General features: G+C 40.1%; 1 protein-coding gene across 10 annotated transcripts in view; it reads right to left on the bottom strand.

The window, feature by feature from the left end:
* Positions 1-366: 366 nt before the first annotated feature.
* tiam1a (TIAM Rac1 associated GEF 1a) overlaps positions 367-23,176 on the bottom strand; it is a 64,901-nt gene continuing 42,091 nt past the window's right edge. For 6 of the 10 annotated variants that reach the window (XM_079600421.1, XM_079600426.1, XM_079600423.1 and 3 more), the window contains 17 exons: positions 22,321-22,425; positions 21,509-21,590; positions 21,335-21,421; positions 19,345-19,566; positions 18,459-18,586; positions 7,438-7,665; positions 7,216-7,284; positions 6,953-7,078; positions 6,734-6,842; positions 5,933-6,112; positions 5,088-5,206; positions 4,849-4,957; positions 4,385-4,443; positions 3,913-4,009; positions 3,448-3,535; positions 2,424-2,596; positions 367-2,100 (listed from right to left, as the gene is read on the bottom strand). In XM_079600421.1, the coding sequence (XP_079456547.1) occupies positions 1,580-2,100; positions 2,424-2,596; positions 3,448-3,535; positions 3,913-4,009; positions 4,385-4,443; positions 4,849-4,957; positions 5,088-5,206; positions 5,933-6,112; positions 6,734-6,842; positions 6,953-7,078; positions 7,216-7,284; positions 7,438-7,665; positions 18,459-18,586; positions 19,345-19,566; positions 21,335-21,421; positions 21,509-21,590; positions 22,321-22,425 (2,502 nt within the window). In that variant the 3' untranslated portion in view covers positions 367-1,579. Of the gene's footprint in view, positions 2,101-2,423; positions 2,597-3,447; positions 3,536-3,912; positions 4,010-4,384; positions 4,444-4,848; positions 4,958-5,087; positions 5,207-5,932; positions 6,113-6,733; positions 6,843-6,952; positions 7,079-7,215; positions 7,285-7,437; positions 7,666-8,577; positions 8,829-11,492; positions 11,900-18,458; positions 18,587-19,344; positions 19,567-19,708; positions 19,860-21,334; positions 21,422-21,508; positions 21,591-22,320; positions 22,426-23,176 lie in introns of those variants that run through there. The other 4 variants (XM_079600429.1, XM_079600428.1, XM_079600430.1 and 1 more) reach the window with 4 other exon arrangements.

Raw genomic sequence — 23,176 nt, 5'->3', positions numbered from 1 at the left:
GAGAGAAGAGGAAATTCTAGCCTGTCTTAGTTCCCATTAAAATGACTCATCTGTTCCCCTTCTGCGGGTGGAAAAATGCAGAAAATACATTGTAGGACTTTTGTTTTGTTTTCGGTAAAGTCATTTCGTTGACGTATTCATGAGGGGAAACATTTCGCAGGGCATCACTGCCACCTTCTGGTTATATGTTCTCCATTTGAAGTTTAAAATAATGATTAGAGATAGGGACCAATCAGGTAGCAGCCTCCACTGAATTAACCAATCAGAAACAGGGGAGTCAAATCACAGGGAAGTAAGATTTCAGCTCAACACCGAAATCTGCTAAACATCTCAAGTTCTCTTTTTTTCTTAAATTTTCTTTTATTTAACAAGACAAGCCACTGTGTTTAAAAACCACACCAAACTTTATTTAAAACACCGCAAATGGGTGCCGTATTGACAAAATAACTGACCACATACAAAGTTATTTGGATAAAACTGCAAATATAAATTAGGAAAATTTATTTTAGGATTATTATTTCCACAGTATGAACATACACAGTCTCAAAAAGGCAGAGGGTAAAAGCAAGGAGTTTTTACACTTTTGTCTTAAATAGTCAATTTCCATTAAAAAGGGATCCATGGCTGAAGGTGCAGTGATTGCATTTCACGTGGAAGGGCATCTCATGTGTTTAAAATACACGTGCAGGGTTTAACGTGTTCATCTGTATCATTGTACAAAATACCATAAAAGACTCAAACTCTTTAAAATCTCATTCTCACCAAGTATGAACAGGACAAATCTGCTACATTTAACAGTTTTGTAGGGGTGCTTCGAATTATAATGCCATCTAAATTTCTGGCTGTTGAATTTACAAGCACACCAAAGCCCATAGAGAGAGGACTATGGGTAGTTTGATTTCATATCCGAAAAACAAATGATATTATTGCAGTTCTACTTAATATTCAAGTAGAAGAACATTTCTCTGCATGTTCGGTGAACAGTGATCTTTAATACTGGGTTGCTGGTGACCTATAATAAAAGGGAACAAAGACAGCAAGCGAGGAACTGTTGGGTTTGTAACAGAAACGGCATTCAACAGCTGGTCGAAACGCTTGTGACTCTACCAGGGTATATTGCCACGCTCTACAAAAATCACCTGCGTATAGCCATACAAAGAACTAGCGAGGTTATACGAAGCGTTAAATCACAAATCCCTGAATAAAAAAAAGAGGATATGAAGCACAACTGAACAGATCGACCATGATCTTGTGTTTGATACAAAACAACAACAAAAATACAAGATCAACTAAAAGAACATGTAGCTGCCTGTTGTCTGTCAGTATGAAGGCTCTATAAATACATTGGCTGTACAGTTGGCATCTTTGAATGGTACTTGTGATGTCTGGATTCAAATGGCAGGAAGCCTGCGTTAAGGGTGGAGTGGTTTGAAGCATCTCAAGAAGTTTTTGTGGTGCAAGTTTTTCAGTTCTGGCTTTCAGTAGGATTGTCAGTGCATCGTGTCTGTGAAAGGCTTGGACTCAGCAGGTATCTGCCTTATTCTTGCACAAGTTCACAGTTCGCATATTCTCTCTCCGCTCAGAAGATGTCGCTGTTGCAGCTGTTTTTAAAATCGTCCCTGCGAACCCAAATAACCTCACAGTCCCTCTCGGAAGCGACGCCCTCCACTGCGCACTGCTTTCTCAGGAGGGTCAACTTTGGGGGGGCTTGGGATTTTGGAGATTTGTCCTCCGAGAGTCCGTTAGGATCCTTGACTTCATCTCCTTCCACCGAAAGGGCCTCGAAGGATTCCTCCAGGCTTGGATCAGAGGAAGCGCCCCGGACGGACTGGCAGTACTCGTCGTCGTCGCTGAGGATGTCCGTCTCCTTCACCTCATTCTGGTTTTCGTAGTGCTGCAGGTCAAACTGGTCCTCCACCCAGCGGTCTGTGTCCTGGATGGGCTGCTGGGGTTTCTGGAGTGAAGACGACAGCGGGGACTCTGTCGGGGTGATGGGTGACAGGTCCTGGGACGAGCCGTCGTCAAAAACCACTCCCGTGTCTATGGTGAAACGATTACGGATCAGCTTCCGGCGGCCGAGGGTTCGAGATGGGTCTGAAACTGCAGATAAACAGTAAAAGAGAGAGTGAATGCCAACTAGTTTTTTTTTTATTCAGTAGAACTTTTTTTGTTTTCAAATTAGGAAAGAAAAATGGCACTATCATCTGGTGGACACTAGGATTTAAATGTGTTATGTTATGTAATAATCAGCTCACCCTAAAGCCTGAGACAAAAACTGCGGCTTTAATCATGTTAGCGAGAGAAGGACTGAGAGCGATATTGTGGGAGAGTTAGCAGGGATATAGGAAGAAGAGCAGAGAGAAGGAAAGTGTTGCAGAGAAAAGTAATCAATGTTCAGTTTGCGTCAGACATCCCAAACCTACCCGCTCTGTTTATGGCGGGTCGTGAACCCTTTAGTGCACAAAGCCGTTTCCCTCCAAAGGGAATATACTGCTGATTTGGAGGTAAAGTCTCGGTCTTCATTAACTGACGTCGTTGTTTTTCCCTCAGGATGGAATGAACTGTCTTTAGGAAGTCTTTTTTACTCTCTGGAGAGCTAAACAAACAACAACAACAACAGATATTTTACTGAGGAATGGAAATATACAGTTTTACACAACTTACAGTGGCCCTAAAAGTATGAAAATAAAGTATAATTAATAGTTCACCAATTTCACAAAAACAAGTTGAGACTTTTTTTAATTAAAAAAAATCTATTTTTTGTTGTCTAATCAATGCAATGATATTCAAAAAAAATTAAGAGTATCCAAATGCTATTTGGGGTCATTATAGTTTTTTTTTTATTATTGGCACATTATCTCTCTTAGAAATACCTTTTAGTTTAAGGACTAGAGCCATGACATGAGATCATTACCGTAAGACTTCAGTTCATCTTTGAAACACAATTTAAGATATTTTTAATGAATGTTTCTCCTTTGAGAATCCACTAACCCAAAACGTTGCTTCAAAAAGAACGAATTAAGTTTATTGTTGTGTTACACAAGCATGTTAAAGCTTCTATGTACCATATTTGCCTTGCGTGTCAATGCCTATATGTGAATAAAAGCCTAAATTAAAATGTTAATCATATAAAGCAATCTTAAGACTTGGATTAAACCGCTCAATTTCTTTTTTTCAATTTCGATCTCTATATGAACTTTTTTAAGTATCAAAGTATTGCGTGCATGGACTTTCAATAGATAGAGGAACAGAAATCTCTTATATTTCAATAAAAATATCTTCATTTGTGTTTCAAAGATGAATGAAAGACTTAAGGGTTTGGAACAACTTGAGTAATTTTGGGTGAACTAAGTTCCTAGTGCGTTTAGTTTTTCTTTGCTTTAGTTTGAAGTCTATCTGTCAGTTTCCAGGGCTTAGGTGTGCATGGCGTTCTGGACTTCATCTCACCTGCAGCAGATGTGGAAGGTCCTCTCGGGTCTACCTTCAGATTCTGACCTCATGTGAACAACCTCACACAATGCAGATCCCTCTGAATCTGAAATAAAAGAAACATCAGGTTAACTGTATGCTGGAAAAAGGACTGTGGGAAAGCCCATAAAAACCTCTTCAGTGGTAGTACAATGAAAAACATTTAAAAACCCATGAGATCAGGACAGGGTTAATGAACCTCATGGAAGACAAGGACCCTGGGACAATGAACAAGAGTGCAGACCCCAAGTTCCTGTTGGATGACCTTTGACCATCCATCATCAATAGGGAATAGCAACATTCTGGCCTGAGCCAAAAGCAGACTTTACGAAGCTCATCAGGGTTCATGGGATGAAAAATGCATTCTACAGCTTGAAGCTAATAAACCACACAATTCTCAATAGGTCCGTGGGAAAAGAATAAGACTAGTAGACCAAAACTTACTTGGGAGGTTGCGAACTTGGAGAGCGTCTGTAGAGATCATGTGTCTAAAACGAAACAGGTCTCGCTCATCAAGGACTGACGCTCTGTGAGATACACCCTGAGACAAAACAACACCAAAAAATTAAAATACATCATAATGCCGTCAACCACCTGACACACTGAAAACAAGTAGTTAGGGAAGTGATAAATTCTCCTAACCACATTATAGTTTTATAATATCACAAACAAGCGAAAGGTCTCCGAGTCCATGGTCACAGAGATTTGTTAGCCATGTGAAATAAGCCGAAGTGACAGCAGAAATTAATCAAGTACAAGATAAGGGCATCCCTGTTTCACACTCAACAATGTGCCCTTCAATAAAACAAAAACTACACCTCTTAAAAGCGCAAGTCTGCGAGCACTTAAACTAAGCTCTGCAAGCCTATGTCACATCTCCATTAATGAATAATGAAGAAAGGGAAAAAGCACTTACGATTTTTTTCTTGTGCTTGGAGCAGTCTTTATACACAAAAACTACTGCCGTTTTGAAAACTGAAGGAGAAAAAAAAATGAAATAAAACATTAATACAAGACACACAAAACCATACAAACATTCACAATAGAGAAGCTTGGGGCTCTTTTCAGAATAGTGAGAGTAAAAAACGTGACCCGGTGAATCTGCTAACTTCAATGGCAAACTGACCCATTTTTAAAATATCTGAAGGGTTTCTTCTAAAATGTCTCAGCCAGAGAAAAAAAAAAAAAAAAAAGTCTGAATGCGTATAAATGCAACTTTAATGCCTTAAGAGCCACAGGACAAGGTGGTTCCTCTAATGCCATTGTGCCCAGATACACAGCTGGCCTTTACTGATGTAGGAAACCATTACTGTAGGGAACAGACTAATGAATAAGAGAACAGTATTCTATTTCGGGAAAAAGCGCTTCACGAGCACTCACCGAACGCAGCCAGCTCTGTGTCCCTCTTCCCCTTCATGAGAGAAGAGGGTGGGTTGATCCAGACCACAGTGTCGTGCAGCAAGAGGTCACCCATTGACAGATCAGCGACCTGGGATGCAAGCAAACAGCTGTAAAGCCAGATCTACTCACTTAGTTAGATGTCAGCATGCATATATATTTGGTGGTGGCATTAAAGTAATTGTTGATGCTTCCTAAGGGAGACTCTAGTGGAATTGTACCTCTTTCTTCTCAGAGCTCTGCTCACTGATGAGTTGGTCAAACACCGCTCCGTACTCCTCGTGAATCTTCTGCATCTCGTTTATGTGACTGGCCACTTTGTTCATGGCTTTCATAGCAACTACAAAAGAAAAGAGACTCGGTAAACTGCAACTAAAGTCAATTATAGAGAGAGTTACAAGCTACAAACCCCAGTTGGGACTGGATTCATCTGAATCTTTAGCCACATTTAACATTTTGCTTTACCGTTGGTAAAGGTTCAGGACGATTTTCAATTTAGAATTACACTGGCTTTTTTGTTACTGCAGCTTTAAGAATGCAAATGAACTCTATTCTGATTGACAGGGTTGCAAGATTTTGGGGGGACCCTCCGAATTTTTATATTTTTCTGATAAAAATTGCAATTTAAAATGCGATTTAAAAAAAAAAAAGGTATAAGAATGCAAAATTGATATTTCAGAACCTATGAATAATTATTATTATTATTAGTACCATACCAGTAGCATAAGAAATATTAAAATAGTGAATATTTCACTGTAATAAATAAAATCTAGTAATTATGAAAAATAAATTATAATATTTATAGAGATCCCTCAAAGTTTCCCTTTAGTTGACAACAGCAGGTTTATAAGTGCTTATTACAAGTTTGGGAAGATGGTTGGTGCAAGTTGCTTTCCCAAATGCAAGTTATGGTTTTATCATTTCAATTAAATTGCGCATCCCTGTGGATTGGGTAACATTTCACACACTGCTCATCTTGCTCAGAATAGGAGCTGGCAGCTGCATACTCTATAGATCCATTCGTGGGCTAACATTAGTTAGTAAATATCTGATTCTTCATATTTACCATCCAGGTGGTAGTGTTCCTCGCTGTCTGGGTCGGTGAGAGAGTGAAGCTCCCTCAGGAGTAGTGGGTATTTTAGGACTCTCTGAATGGGTTTGATCAGGTAGGACTCCAGCGTGGAGGAATGCTGTTGCCTGGGGTTCCTCTCAGCCAGGAACGCCTTGAACTCCGGGTCTGTTTTAGCTGCAACAAAAGATTGGAGAAATAACAGGATGGCACAAGAATTTCATATCAGTGGTACCCTCAAACTAGACTTTAATTTGGACAGGGGTCTTATGTCAATATACTCGCCCATGGTGTTCAAGACAAGAACTACACATTCAAGTAATTCTTAGTTTCTCAACTGCTAGAATGTTAGTCTCACATTTTATACTTAAACACATTTAACCATACAAATATTAGTCAGTCTATCATTGTAGATTTCAAGTGGCTCAAGTTTTAAAGACATTCACATACATCAGTGAAAAAGCTTTGGTGCCTTAGGGAATGGACAATTTTTACAGTAGACCCTTGAAAGGGGTCATCATTCTTCAGAACAAAAAGCTTTGGGGTACATAATTTCCGTATGAGAGAGTAAAAAATACCCTCTAGCTTTGAATACATTCTGAAAACTGGCCTTTGGTAGGGGGGAAGGGGTTCGGAAAAAGAACTAAGAAAAGTGGCAAACTTAGAAACTATCCAGTCACTGAACATGACACTGAAATGACAAGATACCTCAAGGATCTAAAGGCTTTCTTGCCCTTTAAATCAGTGATAACTGTGCTAATGCTAGTAAACCAGTCTCTGAGAGTGCAGTGGTGTTACCTTTGGTAAGGACCTTGGGGACCTTTGTGTGGCTGGCACAAAATGCACTGTAGATTTTAAAACGGTCCGCATAGTACAGGAAGGATCCGCCAAGAGAAAACAGAACTTTCTGGAAGTTAGAAGAGAATCAATTAGATGTAGATAGTGAGCTTGTTTTGGTGCTAAATCATATTTAGCATCTACTCAAACTAGCATCTAATCTGACTAATATAACTGCACCTTGAACTGATCCACTCTCTCCAGTTTGTCTAAATCTGGAACTAATCTGGTCCCATCTTCCAGAGTTTTCAGAAACTCCACTTGGAATTCCACCATCTCCGCCAAGTTTCCGAAAAGCACATCAAGCTAGGAATGTAAAGAGAATAAGAGAATCTTAAAGCCAATACCAATAAGATTTTCAGAAGATGATAATATTGATCAATTATATAAAGAAATAATTTTTGACAATATTTATAATAAAAAACACTAATGATATATCTCACCTCATCCTGAGAAAGGAAGCTCTGCTTCTGCAGGGGGTTCAGGTAGCGCTCTATCAAAATGTTTAGGTCCTGTAGAGAGACAGACTTTTTCATGATTTGGTTCAGTGACGCTTTTACCAATCAGGAGGGATTTTCATGTTTATTCTGTGTGGACATTCAGAACGGTTTCAATTTTAAAATAGAGAAACGCCATGCTTTGAAAACACAGCAGAAGATACTGACCTTAACATAGGTCCTCTCAGTGTCCACAAGCTCACTGATGACTTTACGGAGTTTATAAGCATCGGAGAGCTGGCGGGGGGTGAAGAGAACAGGCATGGGTGAGATGGGGCTGGGCACACATGATGAAGAGGAGGAAGATGGGGAGGAAGACGAGGAACAGAAAACTGGACCCTCGGTGGAATTCATATCATGAAGGTTGCGGCAGAAAGCAGTCACCTGCTCCGTACTCTGTGGAGGAAAACGATTTAAATGTAAACACCAGACACAACTAAAATGTCAGTACAAAATAGCATAAAAAAAAAAAAAAGTCCATCATGCAGGAGTGGAAAATCCTGTTCACATTTCCTTTCATCATCCTCAACTTGTATATTTAAATGAGGTAAAGCCAAAAGCAAAACATTGTTTTAAAAGACTAATTTTAAGAGAATTAAATTACATTTTACTTTAAAAAATGTAAAAGAAGCATATGAGGATTATCCTCAGAGTGAAAAAATAGAAATAAATTACATAAAAGATTATATACAAATATTATCATATACTAATATTTAGCACAAAACGTATATATAACCACATAAACACAATGCAAGAAATGCTACAATGACACAAGTAACACATTCTTTGAATTAAAAAAAGTCTTGATCATGAAAAAAAAAAAAAAAGCCTCTAAAATGTTCACCAGCAACAGGAACACACTCACACAGATATTCAGAGCATTTCAGAGTCAGAATATTCATACAGATATTCAGAGTCAGAAAGAAGCATTTCCAGTTCCAAACAGACATTCAACGAGTTTCTGGCTTTACTCCAAAGACGAGGCGCATCATGCCTTATGAATGCTTGGGTAAAGTGTAATTAGAAGTGTCTGTGCAGTAAATAACTTTAAGAGGGTCTATGTCAGATCTCTGAAAGGACTCCGTTGTAATTTAGTACTGAACAGTTCGTCTCTTTGGGAAATCTGGCAGTGGATTGATTTTCCATCAAAGAACATGTCAACAAAGAGTAGGCTACACACTGCGCTCAAGATTATTTCAACTTCCCACCATTTAATGCACGCACTCCCTCTTCCCCTTGTACCATAGAGCTATCACAGAGAAACATTACACAATAGATATTAATACACATCATCAAGCTTCCAAATACCTGAAAGAAAACTATTAACATCCACCTAAACGACACAAAGCTGTCCAAAAATACACATTTCGTTCAAAAAGGATCTTCAACCAGTGCCACATGTCGTATGTCACAGGAAGAAGTTTAAAGCCAGCACTGCAAGAGCTCAGGCTCAGGGTGATGTTCAGGAAGAGGTGGAACAGATTCACAAAGACAGGAGGAACGGAGGACAGATGGGGCTTCCAGCAGAATGAATTCCTCTCTGATAAACACACAGTGACGGACTGACAAAAAGCCTTGCACACCCCAGCATGCCTTAACCAGCCTGGACAGCCAGGAGAGAGGTGGAGCGATGTAGGGAGATATGAGTAAGGAGCTCTATTGCTTTTCCGGGTTAAATAAAACTTGAGCTTTATTCACAAGATCTGTGGTATGCTGTTGAGTAACAGAAAATGGACTCTTTCCTTGTTCTGTGAAAACAACATAAAAAAACGTACAGTAGTGCAACTACAATTAAAAGAAATGTGAATCTAATTTATCCTAAGAATGAATTTAGTAAAAAAACAAACAGCTACGCGAGCTGTAATAACTAAATCACTCTTTCTGAGGAGTAACCACTTCTCTAGGCTGAAGATTTTCTGGTTACATGCTGCCGAAGTAAAGGTGTGATCATACTAGTGAAATTTCAGTGAAATTCTACGAGCACAAAAAATCATTGTCAGAGTAGTAATGCATGAAGCACCGCTCACATACAAAGCAGATTTCTGTTGGTCAATGCTGCAAACCCGTTGGGAAATCTGCGCGAGGAACTTCTTTTCGCCTTATTGCAAAATTCTTGGTAGAGTGGATTACTATTGAAATGACTGGATTTTGCCCACAGACATTTGTCAAAATACAGTAAATGTGACCGCACCTTAACACATTTCCAATGGAAGTCTATGGGCCGTTCCAACAGGTTTGTCAGGTTTGTGAAATGTAAGGCCTCCTCCATACAGACCTTCTCCAGATCCTTCAGGTTTCAGGGCTGTCGCTGGGCAATACGGACTTTCAGCTCCCTCTAAAGATTTTCTATTGGGTTCGGGTCTGGAGACTGGCTAGGCCACTCCAGGACCTTGAGATGCTTCTTACGGAGCCACTCCTTAGTTGCCCTGGCTGTGTGTTTCGGGTTGTTTTCATGCTGGAAGACCCAGCCACGACCCATCTTCAATGCGCTTACTGAGGGAAGGAGGTTGTTGGCCAAGATCTCGCGATACATGGCCCCATCCATCCTCCCCTCAATACAGTGCAGTCGTCCTGTCCCCTTTGCAGAAAAGCATCCCCAAAGAATTATGTTTCCACCTCCGTGCTTCACGGTTGGGATGGTGTTCTTGGGGTTGTAGTCATCCTTTTTCCTCCACAGCGAGTGGAGTTTAGACCAAAAAGCTCAATTTTTGTCTCATCAGACCACATGACCTTCTCCCATTCCTCCTCTGGATCATCCAGATGGTCATTGGCAAACTTCAGACGGACCTGGACATGCGCTGGCTTGAGCAGCGTGTGCTGCAGGATTTTAATCCATGACGGCGTAGTATGTTACTTATGGTTTTCTTTGAGACTGTGGTCCCAGCTCTCTTCAGGTCATTGACCAGCTCCTGCCGTGTAGTTCTGGGCTGATCCCTCACCTTCCTCATGATCATTGATGCCCCACGAGGTGAGATCTTGCAAGGAGCCCCAGACCGAGGGAGATTGACTGTCATCTTGAACTTCTTCCATTTCCTAATAATTGCGCCAACAGTTGTTGCCTTCTCACCAAGCTGCTTGCCTATTGTCCTGTAGCCCATCCCAGCCTTGTGCAGGTCTACAATTTTATCCCTGATGTTCTTACACCGCTCTCTGGTCTTGGCCATTGTGGAGAGGTTGGAGTCTGTTTGATTGAGTGTGTGGACAGGTGTCTTTTATACAGGTAACGAGTTCAAACAGGTGCAGTTAATACAGGTAATGAGTGGAGAACAGGAGGGCTTCTTAAAGAAAAACTAACAGGTCTGTGAGAGCCGCAATTCTTACTGGTTGGTAGGTGATCAAATACTTGTCATGCAATAAAATGCAAATTAATTATTTAACAAAAAAAATCATACAATGTGATTTTCTGGATTTTTGTTTTAGATTCCGTCTCTCACAATTGAAGTGTACCTACGATAAAAATGACAGACTTCTACATGCTTTGTAAGTAGGAAAAACTGCAAAATCGGCAGTGTATCAAATACTTGTTCTCCCCACTGTATGTCAGTGCAAGTTAAAACTGCTGCAATTTATATATTTCTCCAAAAGCACTCATATGGTTTGTTTTTACAAAAGCATGCTATATGAGCTGTAAAAAGATTTATAAAAAAAAAGAATAAGAACAAAAGATATATCACTCTTTTAAAGAGGGACTAGTTTTCTAGGTGGATGAATTTGTTTATGCTCTACAGATACAATTCCCATGGTTAGAATCTGCTCCATGTAAACAGTGCTTTATGGGTAGTTACATCATGTCTTTTCACACAAAAACCAAGCAAGAGCAATTGGAAATTCCTTTTCAGCCAGTCATAACATGATTCGAAAGATTAGATATAACTTTGCTAAGACTGGCTTGGTAAAAATCCCACCCGCCCTTGCGCCCCATGCTAAAACAAGTACATGCTACAGTTTTACTATCAAAACACTGTGACAGTTTTTAGTGCTGTTTTAATCTATTATTTTATAAAGGTAATTGGGATGTTCTGGGCTAAATACAACTTAAGTTCTATAATACAGCCAGTTTAAATGCTCAAATTGTCCTATGCAACATTATACATCTACACGTAACATACTAAGCCTCTAAATCTAACATAATACACACAGTGTGTTAGAAAATGGAGCGCATGAATTGTTATGTAATGCCGAGTAAGTATCACACACACAAAAGCAAACACACTCAGGCTCACCAATTGCAGCATGTCATAGATGGACTCTGAGGAACGTTTGGAGCTCCTGTATCTCCACAGCACAGACATTCTGCCCCTCAAAGTTCACAGAAGTCACAGCAGGGCGACCCGTAATAAACACACAGGAAGCGCCTCCACCTCCAGCTTATCTTTGCGTGCAAAACGTGTCACTACCAGACCATGAGAGCGAGAACGGAGCTTCTCCGACCAGAAACAGATACAGCGAATGAGTCTTCTCCACTACCAACTCTACAAGCCACGATAGCTTCCCTGTCCAACACAGCCTCCTCCCTCCTTTCCTAGAATTTCTCCCTATACGTCTCTGCTTGTCTGAGCTGGTTTCTAGCCGGATGGATGGAATGGGGATCTGACAGATGTGGTGGTACAGTAAACACACAGAGAGAGGGAGAGAACGAGAGGGAGAGAGAAAATAATAATAATCTTGTCGGCGGCAGGATGAAGATGACAGAAGGGGAGGGGAACACTGGGACACAACAAGCATCACATCATAACACAGCTGGGAAAAGCACAGCTTTCTCAGGTGAAAACGTCAACATGCCGAGAACAAAGAGGACAGGTGTGGCACAATGTCAGTATGTGGTGAAAGTATAGAAAAGAACAACCATAGGCAGAGATGGGTTTGCCAGAACTGTGGCGCAGCAGTTAAGTGAATAGGTTCTTGATATGTTCTCAGGTGTTCATGCAAGTGATACAGGTTCAAACTGGCTTGAAACGTGTTCTACTCTAAAATCCTCCCCTTTTTCCGGTCATCCTCTACTGTGTGTATTTAACATTTTACCCACACACGATTGAATCTGATTGGGTAACAAACATTCTGGTGTGCAATTATTTTCAGGGAAACGCACGGCCAAAGTAGTTCCAGGCAGGTCTAGACCGCATTACAGTTCCATGTCACCTCGCCAAATGATTTTAAATATTTTAAAGCTCCTTAAAGCCTACAACAGCAAAAGAACCGAACCAACAACAACACTGACCAAGCAAGTAAATATAGTATACAAATATAGTTTCCATGTTTTTTGCCACTAAATTACGTTTTATTACGTACGGAAAGCATATACGGTCTTTCTCCCGCTCTCTCTCTCAAACACACATGCAGTACGGACACACACTGTTGTCAGTATTGAAATGTGTTGTCAGGGCTGCTTTTTACGATTTTATGAGTAAAATAGTTTAAGAACTTAAAAGCTACATTAATTTCTTACAAGTGAGGTAATAATGACCCTGATCTTGAAGCAGATAAACGTACAGTTTTGCTAGAGACGCTGCTGCCAAACACTGCTGAGAGACGCACTCCGATAATTCACATATACGCTTAATCTCTCTCTCTCTCTAATGACGGCATAAGTCTGCTTTCAATGGCTTAAGTCTCCGTTACTAGCTCTAAAATGACGTTTTGGAATTGACAACGGAGGCTTTGGGTTAGATGCATAAGAAATTAGTCCTAAACACGAGTGTTTTAAGGAAAAAAAACCTGAAAAACGTCTTGAAATACTTAAGGTCCTTGCACACTGAGTCCGAATTTTTATATATATATATATACATATATATATATATGAAGAGGGGAAAATGGCTCGAAAAATGTTACAACCCAAATTGGAAAACATGGGTACTGTTAAATGACAATCAAACCTCCTCCCATTGAGCCAGAGCTTCATCACATGTTCAAACTTGCTTGCTTTATTAGCTAATGTCTATCTTTCAGGGAAAGTTAGCAGACCCACACAGTCACACACACTTGTCAGGAGCCTTTATTGGCTTGTTAACTCATCTTATCAAATGCAAAGACTCATAGAAGTCAGGAAGAGGAATGTTTCCTTCTCTGGAAAGCAGAGAAATGCCCTTATCAGGCTCTGAAAGAGACTTCTCAACTGCACAAATTAAAATGTCCAATGTCTTGAAGGAGCTTTCACTTTTCAAAACGGTGTGTGGAATTATATCCATGGTTACAGCATTGGGTTGCATGTCCAAGTCAAGAAACACCTCCGCTTATCCAATTTCCCTCTCTTTCTCTCACAACTCACCTTACACACAAGCTTAACGGCTTTGCAGCACCTCAGAGCATTTATGACTGGCAAAACATGCAAATCCATAAATTTCTCAGGAGATTTCATGGGATGCAGGTTGTAACAAGCATAAAGCTCCACATCATGTGCATCCTCAAACCAATCACGATTAAAAGAATCCTGCAGTACAAACCTCCTCTCCTTCTCACACACAAACACACACACAGCTAAGCCACGCGGATGTGAAAAGTCAATATTTAGACAGTTAACAGCCCAAACCCATGAACATGCATTCGTATTTCTCTCCAGAGTGATAACTCGAGGGCAGAACTGCTTGGCTGGCTGAGCTTGCATTGTAGATAAGTCTAGAGACTGGCAGGGGAAGAACTTTTTGGGGGGTTTAGCAGGATGTTGAACCACCCTCTGTGAGATACATGCAGTCATTATCGAGCTTGGAAAAATAATGAAGTCCTCCTGTCCTTTGTCTTCTAGGTTGTCTGTTTCCTCCGGCGGGTTTCTCCATAATTTATCAGCGTTAAGCGATTCGAATCGATGTGCATAATCAAGCAATTAGAATGCAGAGCTAATTAAAGGAGATGTCCCCCACTCTTTCACCCTCATCTCAAAGCGAGAAAAGAAAACATAAGTGACGTGAGATAATAACGATAACCGGCCGTGTGATTAATATGGGAAGAGAGAGAATGAGAGAAAATGAAGCTCATAAATTATGCCCAGCTGAATCAGCTTCTCTTTCTGTCAAAACCACATACAAATACAGAACAATAGACAGTGGAAGAGAAAGCTTTCAGTTGTGCTTTTAAGAACTCAAAAACTGAATAGACGAGAGAAAATGTGTAAACTTGGTCAAATTAATGTCTGAATAGAGATCTAATTCTGTTTTCCTTTGATCATTTTTGTTGGTTTAAGGAACACACACACACACAGACGAAAACCTTTTGCATTTTTAAGTTTTTAATAAATCGTTTAGTAGGTTTATTTGGCATTTGAATTAAAATGACATCAGCATGTCCTCATTATGTAAGGGGCGTGGAACGTTGTTCAGGAATCTGACTATACTAGTTTCATTTTTGTACATTCAGTAAAGTTCAGTAGAGTTATAGCTGAATAAGTATTGCAGGAAACTGTCAGTATTTTAGTACAGCGTTCCTTTTGCATCACATGAGCGTGTGAGAACCATTAACACAACTGAGCGAGGAGCAGAAAACCAGAATTAGACTCTCCCTTCCCCGGTTTGACAGTGTCCTAAAAGAGCATTCATGACAGTCTATGTGGTGTGGTCATGTGACTTCATGTGTCAAAACGTCAGTTACCAGCACAAAATTCATATTCTACCAACACATTCAACAACACGACACTTGGGTGGGACAGAGGGGAACGGGACAAAACAAACACACGCTCTGACAGAATGTGGTGTTGCTGTGGGTGAATTATTAGGGCTAAATGTGTTCCTGCAACAGATGGTGTGCTGGAGAACAGGCCAGAGAGACTGTGGCCGGATGGCAGTGTCGGTGAGACAGACAAGGACACAAGAGTGCAGGAGAGAGAGAAAGAGCGAGAGAGAAAAAAAAAAAAAAAACCCCTCCAAAAAAAAGAGGCCAGACATCAGGGGCCGTATTCACAAAGAATTTTAAGGCTAAAAGTAGCTCCTAACTGGCGAATTTAGGAGCAACTCCTAAAAATAATGGGCGTGTCACTCCTAACTTTAGGACTCCTAATTTTTTTCACTAAGAGTAATTCACAAAGCATTTTAGCCCTAAAAGTAGCACCTAAGTCTGGGACAGCTTAAAAGAAGTCGAGAGGACTCCTAACTCACTAAGACCTATTCACAAAGGATCTTAAAATCGCCGCGCGACACAGTGTGTTGGAGACAGCCAATGACACGGAGTTATTACAAAGACACCGGCTTAACCGTGAGGGAATACTGATTGTTGTGGATCTTGTGAGGGATGCAATAACAGCGCCAACTAATCGCAACAACCCAATCAGTGCCGAATTGAAATGTTTGATAACACTTCGTTACCTGGCAACGGGGAAAATGCAATTGTGTAATGCCGACGATCTAGCGATATCCCAGCCATCGGTAAGCAGATCCACCAAACCATCAATGCACTCTGTAGACCCCATATTATTAGACAGTTCATAAGTTTTCCTTTGGACATTCGCCAACTCCAAAAAAACAAAGCCAGCTTTATGGATATTGCCGGTGTGCCCGGAGTGGTCGGTGCTATAGACGGGACACATATTAAAATAATTGCACCACGTCAGGATGAGGACGTGTTTGTGAATAGAAAATTCACAATTCTCTCGATGTTGTATCCCAGTGCCGAATTTCCCTTTTATTTTATTTTTTATTTTTTCAGCAACTGGGCCAGCAGCAGTAACTGATCCTGCGTCCAGTTTCTTTTCCGTTTTGGCGAGTTCATAATCCACCGTCATTCAACTATTACATTACTTCAATAGGAGCAATAATTCCTTGCTTTAAGTAGTCTATTTAGGCTATAGGATGTCAATTAACCAAGCAAGTGTTAATGCAAGTGTCGTTTTTCATTATTAGGCAAGTGGCGGTTTTCATTAGGGTATTATACCTTGATTTAATTTAATTTAATTCACAACTTTGTCATTATATATGCATTTCGATGACATTATTATTATTGTTTTGTGTAGGACACAGACATATTTAGATGTCGTAATTCCATGATTTGGTGCGTCTGTGTTATGTTCCGCATGATGGCCCTGTCATCTAACAACCAATCACCGTGATCGTTGCGAGGAAGCTCGTGCATGAGAATTGACGTCATCCATAGCAACGAAGACTCACTCTTAGTTTAGGAGTTGTCATTTTTCCTTACTAAGAGTAGGTCTGAAAGGCGTTGTGAATAACTTTTAAGAGAACACTCCTAGCTAAAATATTTTAGTGCGATTTAGGAGTACTCCTAGTGGTAAGATAAAATTCTTTGTGAATACGGCCCCTGGTCAGTTAATAGAGAAAAAAAATCACACTGACCTACAGAGCGAACACAGAAGGGAAAAGAAGAAAGTTTGCACCGTCATGAGAGAGACGAATCAATCCTGAGACAGACATTTTACACAGAGGAAAACATTGCAGTGTAAAGTGGAAGTTGCAAAGTGTGTGTTTTTGTATACAGTGGAGTCAAAACCTCTGAGACCACATTGAAAATCTGGGACTCAAAATTAAATTTAACCCTGGAAATAAATGCAAATGAAAGGTGATGTACAACGATTTAGAATTATTTAAGATTCTGTACTATTTCTAGATCACCAATTAAGCAAATTTGTGACTTTGATCGTGTGACTCTGATCATGTGACTCTGATCATGTGACTTCGTACAAACAGTCAGTTATTCATCCATTGAAGAACAAGATGCTCTTTGGGTAATTTGCAGATCACATGATCATCGGGTTTTACACAAACTTAGTTCATGCAGCTCGAGTGCTAATGTTATTAAATGGACAAACCTGGGTGCGTATGTGTATGTGTATGTATATGTATATATATATATATATATATATATATATATATATATATATATTAGTATTCTCATGTAGCAAAAGAAAAAACTATCTGAGATAGTGTTTCCATGACTTTCCAATATATTAAAAAAATATTGAGAGATTGATTACACTTGTCAGAAGAGAGAATGATGTCAAATTTGCCATCACTCCCTCAGCCCCTGTATTAGAAACACTCATGCAGCAGCGAGAGACATTATTCTGGAATTTGAAACACAAAGAATAGTTATACATGTAAAAACCCTCAAGCCATCCTAGGTGTATACGGCTTTCTTCTTTCAGCAAAACACAGATGGAGTACTATTAAAAAAAATCATGACTCTTCCAAGCTTTATAATGGGAGTGAATAGTAACGGAGATTTTGAAGCCCAAAAAAGCGCATCCATCCATCCATACGGCTCCAGTGGGTTAATAAAGGCCTTCTGAAGCGAAGCGATGCTTTTTTGTAAAAAAAAAAAAAACATTTAACTTTATAAACTATAATGACTGGCTTCCGGTAATGGCCGTACGCCAGTCGAGTTCTGGCCGAAGAGTGACCTCTAACCCGACGCATGACGTATTGATGAACGTGGAAGTGCCGAGGATAGAGCAAAACACTGGTCATCAATAAATCGAGAATATTTAAAAGAGAAATGTTTGAGGATTTCAATATAATAGAAGAGGAGCTTGAGTTAGTTGCCCAGCTCTATTTGATGGATGGATGCGCTTTTTTGGGCTTCAAAATCTCAGTTGCTATTTACTCCCATTATAAAGATTGGAAGAGGGAAGATATTTAATATAACTCTGTTTGTGTTTGGCTGAAAGAAGAAAGTCATATACACCTAGGATGGCTTGAGGGTGAGTAAATTATGGGATAATTTTCATATTAGGGTGAACAAACCCTGTAGAAATACGGCTTTACAGTCTGTGAAAAGGGTCACATTCATTAGTGGTCACAGACTTTTGGATCTTTGAGTACGAGTATGTGTTGACAAGTTGTATCCATCCTTGTGTAAGTGGTTACACCGTCATCTCTGATCTTGACCTCAATCAAGTGGACTATGTCATCACTAACACTCAGTGTGAGAGTATGAGTGTGTGTACGTGTGAAGATCCGCAAGGCAAGACAACCTGTCTTCCCATCTGCTGCAGTCTCTAAAATCAAAGGTCACTTAGATCACATGACACAAAGCTCTTAACCAGCCATCTGATTTCAGTCAGCCTCTGACCCCAGATGACACTCATCATATCAGAGAATAGAGTCTGTATTTACCCACCCCAAATAACAGCAGAGGCCACAGAACGCAAATACATAATGACCCATACACAAAAGAAACTGGGGTGACATGCTCTCAGAATCAAAACCAAAAGCGGATGAAATGATGAATCTTTATGGCAGGTGGTCTCTAACCTTGTGTGCTGAGTCTACTTCATCCTCCAGGCTGTCAGCGGGGCTCTCAGCCATTAGGTTTACCCTGTCCTCCACCGTGTCATCAGGGCTGTGCAGAACCAGGCCAAGACCTTCATCTAGGATGTCCTCTAGGGGGAGCAATGAACACAGACAGGGACTGGGTGAGCAACAAGACCTGGGATGGGCAACTCTGGCCTTCAAAATCCACTTTCCGGCAGTTTCACTTTTCAGACTCATCTGCCTGTAGCTTTCCAGCAGTCCTGAAGACCTTGATTATCTCGTACAGGTGTGTTTGATTAGGACTGGAGCTAAACTGCAGGAAAGTGGATCTCGAGGGCCAGAGTTGAGAACCCCTAAACAAGACTGTACCATGCCACAGGTTAAGTTTTTTTTTAAAGAATTTAAAAAGTCCAGCAAGGACACATTCAACTGATGAAAAGTGACAGTAAAGACACTTACAAAATATTTTCTAAACTTTCTATTCATCAAAGAATCCCAAAAAAACATATCAAGGTTTCCACAAAACTATTAAGCAGCTAAACTGTTTCTAACATTGACAGCTTTGCCATCACAGGAATAAATTACATTTGAAAATGTATTAAAACAGAAACGTTATTTTAAACAATATTTCACAGTAGTACTGTTTAACTGTTTCTTAATTAAATAAATGCTGTCTTTAATCACCACAAACTTTTAAATGGTAACGTATCTCTAGTAGTACTGTATGTTGATGTATGGTCAAATTCTAGTGCTGATTTTTATGATTTCAGAATGACTTAAAGATGGAGTAATGACTCATCTACTGTCGGTACCAAGTTAAATTGATGATGGCAAGAAAATATGGAAATATATGAAAAAAAAATAAGACAGTGGTGAAGAGGTTTACCCTGACTCTGGGAAAAGATGTCAGTGCAGAGGTCCTGCGCCCCGTCCGATCGGCGGGGAGGCAGCAGGCACAGCTGGCACAGCTGGTGTGGATCGGTAGCGGGCAGCGTGCTGACAGTCAGGGTGAGAGAGGGCAAAGAAAACGCAGCCTGCATGTCTGCCAGCTCCAACGCGCTCGCCGGCTTACTGTTCAATTTCAGAATCTCATCACCTGCTCGCAAACCTGCGCACACACACAATGTTTTACAAAAATTAAAATCAAGTTTGTAACTCCTAAAAATGTTGTTGCATCACTCAAACACAGAAGCAGGCAAAAATATTCATGAATTCCTCTTAAAACATTTAAAAAGTCCTTGTTTTCTTACAGAGGTGCAAAACTAAATGCTGTCAGAGGTTAATTATTAATGCAAAAAGTTAATTATTCATATAACCATGTTAGAGAATGATTACATCCTTATTATTCAAGTAGATTTGCTTTGTATGTTGAACAAAACAGGATTTGAGAACAAAGGGGGAGAAACGTGTCTGCTCCTCCCCCTTCCTTAATTATCAATTTACCAATACATCAGCTGCTCAATTAGCCTCAAATAGCTCAGTTAACACTCTTTAGGCAGGATTGCCAGTTTAATTGATTATTGACGTCCATGCCCAGGCTCCCAACTCTTGCTGGAGCTGAATTTTGCCCTCTGTTTCCGAGCTTTTATGAATGCAGTATGGACTTACACACATGCATGCATGCACACACTGCCTGAAGTGTGACCCAGTTTTTACATGAAGCAAAATGTCAGCTGTAATAAAGATTTTTCATTGGATGGCTCGGCTCTGCCCCAGGCAATAGAGTGATGATGAATGTTGGGGTGATGTCATCAACAAGCGCCCCCAGTGCTGTGCGTCCAAACTGTCCTGAATTTGAGTATTGCCTCCAGCAAGTTTGTCTGTGCGTCTTTCGCACACACGCACGCACACACACACACTTCATTCAGTTTGGACAGCACATGGTCCTGATGAGCCAATTCTTTGTTGGGGCATATTCTTCCCCAAAAAAGAGGGAATTGCTTCCCACACTAGAGACTGTCCACTTGGATTTGCATCCATCTGCCTTACTATTCATCCAGACAAGCATTTTCTTGTACACTGCCACTTTTGCAAGGCCTTCTGGGTAGAATTACTAACGATACTGAAACAAAACCCTGCTGATTTTTTACAATTTCAGGATGGATGACTATCTTAAACAAGCTAAGACCAGCATTAGGCTGGTTTAAATGGCTTTTTGCAGCAGGGAAAGTTCATGCGCGGTGTATACTGTGCATTCAGTCACACAGGTTTAATTTTTGGGGGTTTAGCACAAATCCCTGACCCTTAGTATAAGCAATAATAATAGCGATGCTTATCTTAGAAAGCGCCACTAATTAAAATACTCTGACGCTCAATAACTGGACTTCCTGGAACCGAGAGTATCTGAACCCGTTCTGAAGGTTGCCCTTAATGAGCGCACTCGCTTGGCACAGATATCACTGGCAGTGTGTAATGGTTTTAATTTGCTCTTCTTAGTAATCCTGTGCTCATGTGAAAGCTTTTTAAATGATTTTCCTCCAGTCCAGTGGAGATTTGGGTCAGTCATCTCAGTTCAGACTCCTCCATATTCCCCTGTTAATTTCTCAGCAGTTTTACAGACTAGTGCAGGTGAGGCATTTACAGTGGGGAGGACGGCATTAGGTTTTGATTTGGACCTGGAGCAGCTGCCAAATAGAGGCAGTAAGATAATCTAGAAACTGTTTTCATGATTGAGCATCCCATAAACAAAAGAGAAATGCATTGCCAAACTAGATTCTAATCTCTTTGAAGTAAATTCTTATTTTTAGCAATCACACAATGCTTTTAATTCTATCGCAGGATGATTGTTGTGTGTCCAGTTTCAAAGTATCTTCCCCAACACTGTATATGGCTTGGCTATAATGAAGAACAGCTATCTGTTGAGTTCCATCACACACCTTTGGCGAATGCCAGACCTCCGGCTTTCACATCAGTGATATGAAGCTGCTGGCCTCCATCCTCCTCTACTACTGCCACTGAGAAACCTGGAGAAGATAGAACGAGAGATAAATAACTGAAAAAGGAACAAACAACAGGAATAAAAACAGTAATATACTAAACAGCATTGTTACCGTAGCCTATGGCACAGGACTCATCTCTGTCAAACTGGATGACTTTGTTTGTCTTGGCACAAATTTCAATTTCTTTGAACAGCTAAACAAAGGAAGAGAGAGAGAGAAAGAGTCATATTGCACTCTTAGGATGTACAGTTCATTTACAGTATGACTGCAGAAAGAGCTCATATACATCATGGAAAATGTCTTAGTCTGCTGAAATTCATGGCGTAGATACGCTAAATAAAAATCAGCCCATTCTCAAGAGAGCCTGAGACAAAACTGAGGCTTTGATCATTTCAGGGAGAATAAAAGTGAGAGAAAGTCAAGTCTCTACAGAGAGAAAGTGAAAAGATGAGAGGAGACATGGAAAACACAAAGATTCTCTGTCATCTTAGAAGAGCAACCATGAAAAAAAAAGCAAAGTAAATGAGCTTTTGAGGTTGCACAGTCGTTGCAGAGGTGGTTTTCCCCAGACTCCACACACACACACACACACACACACACACACACACACACACACACACACACACACACACACACACACACACACGCACGGGGATAGAAGAACTATTCAGAGTGCATTATGCAGTACATGCATCTTCTACATAATTCATAACATATGCAGCAGCCTCAAGGCTGTCGGAGAGTTTAGACTCGCTTTAACCTACATCACAGTCAAAACTTTAAAACTTTATACTATCTGCGGCACATTGCAGAGCCAGTCACAGTCTAATAAATTCACCCCACGCTGAGTCTGTGACCGCTAAGCGCTCTTAGCTGTCCAGGAAACGCTGTGGCCGGTGACAGGCTCTCTTCGTTGGACTCACCAGGTCACAGAGGTCCTCCTCAGGTTTGGGGACATACAATTGCAATTGATTGTCGACAAGGAACTTCAACCGTATATAGTGCTTGGAAAGATCCAGTCTGTGAGCCTGTGAAGTGAAAAAAAAAAAAAAGTTTGTATGGTTGTAATCACTTTCTAATTAGTATTTGTGTCTTTAACAAGTTTCATTTTTACACAATTTTTATTTTTAGTGTATAGACTAAGAAGTTGGCAAATTACGCATTGTGTTTATAGAGCACTGGCTGCAAGGATTGCGCATTAATGATCCCTTAAATGGCAGCTCACTGTGGTCTGTATGATCACTCAGCAGGAAAGATGGGGGATGGATAACATGGTTCAAGCCCTCAAGAGACATCTGAGGTTATGAGCCTCGTTCAGACCCCTGTACCTTTCATATAAAAGTACTGAACTCAATAACCTCCTCACAAAATGTTTTCTTTGTCCCAATGGACCAGATAGGACATGAACTTGCAGCTGTTTATTGGTTCATGACATGCTATCATAGTCAAAGTCTTAAGTTTGAGGAGAACCAGGAAATATTATATAATTAAAAAATAAATTATAATATACTGTATTATACTATATTAACACTAAATATCAATATATAATAAAAATAAACTGTAGAAGACTACATTATTTATCCCACTCTACATGGCTACTAAACAAGTGAAAAAGGTCATGAAATATTGTTTTATTGAAATATATATAAAAAAGGAAGAAGAAAGTAGAGAGACTAATTAGAATAAGGTATTCCAGAGAGCTGTATAAAAAGAAAGATTAACAAATGAGGAATTCTAAATAAATATAGAGAAACTATTTACATTCAGCGATAAAAGTCA

This window comes from Phoxinus phoxinus (assembly GCF_949152265.1).
Source record: "Phoxinus phoxinus genome assembly, chromosome: 23".
In the NCBI taxonomy this organism is placed as follows: Eukaryota; Metazoa; Chordata; class Actinopteri; order Cypriniformes; family Leuciscidae; genus Phoxinus; species Phoxinus phoxinus.
This window is presented reverse-complemented; position numbering and strand designations above follow the sequence as displayed.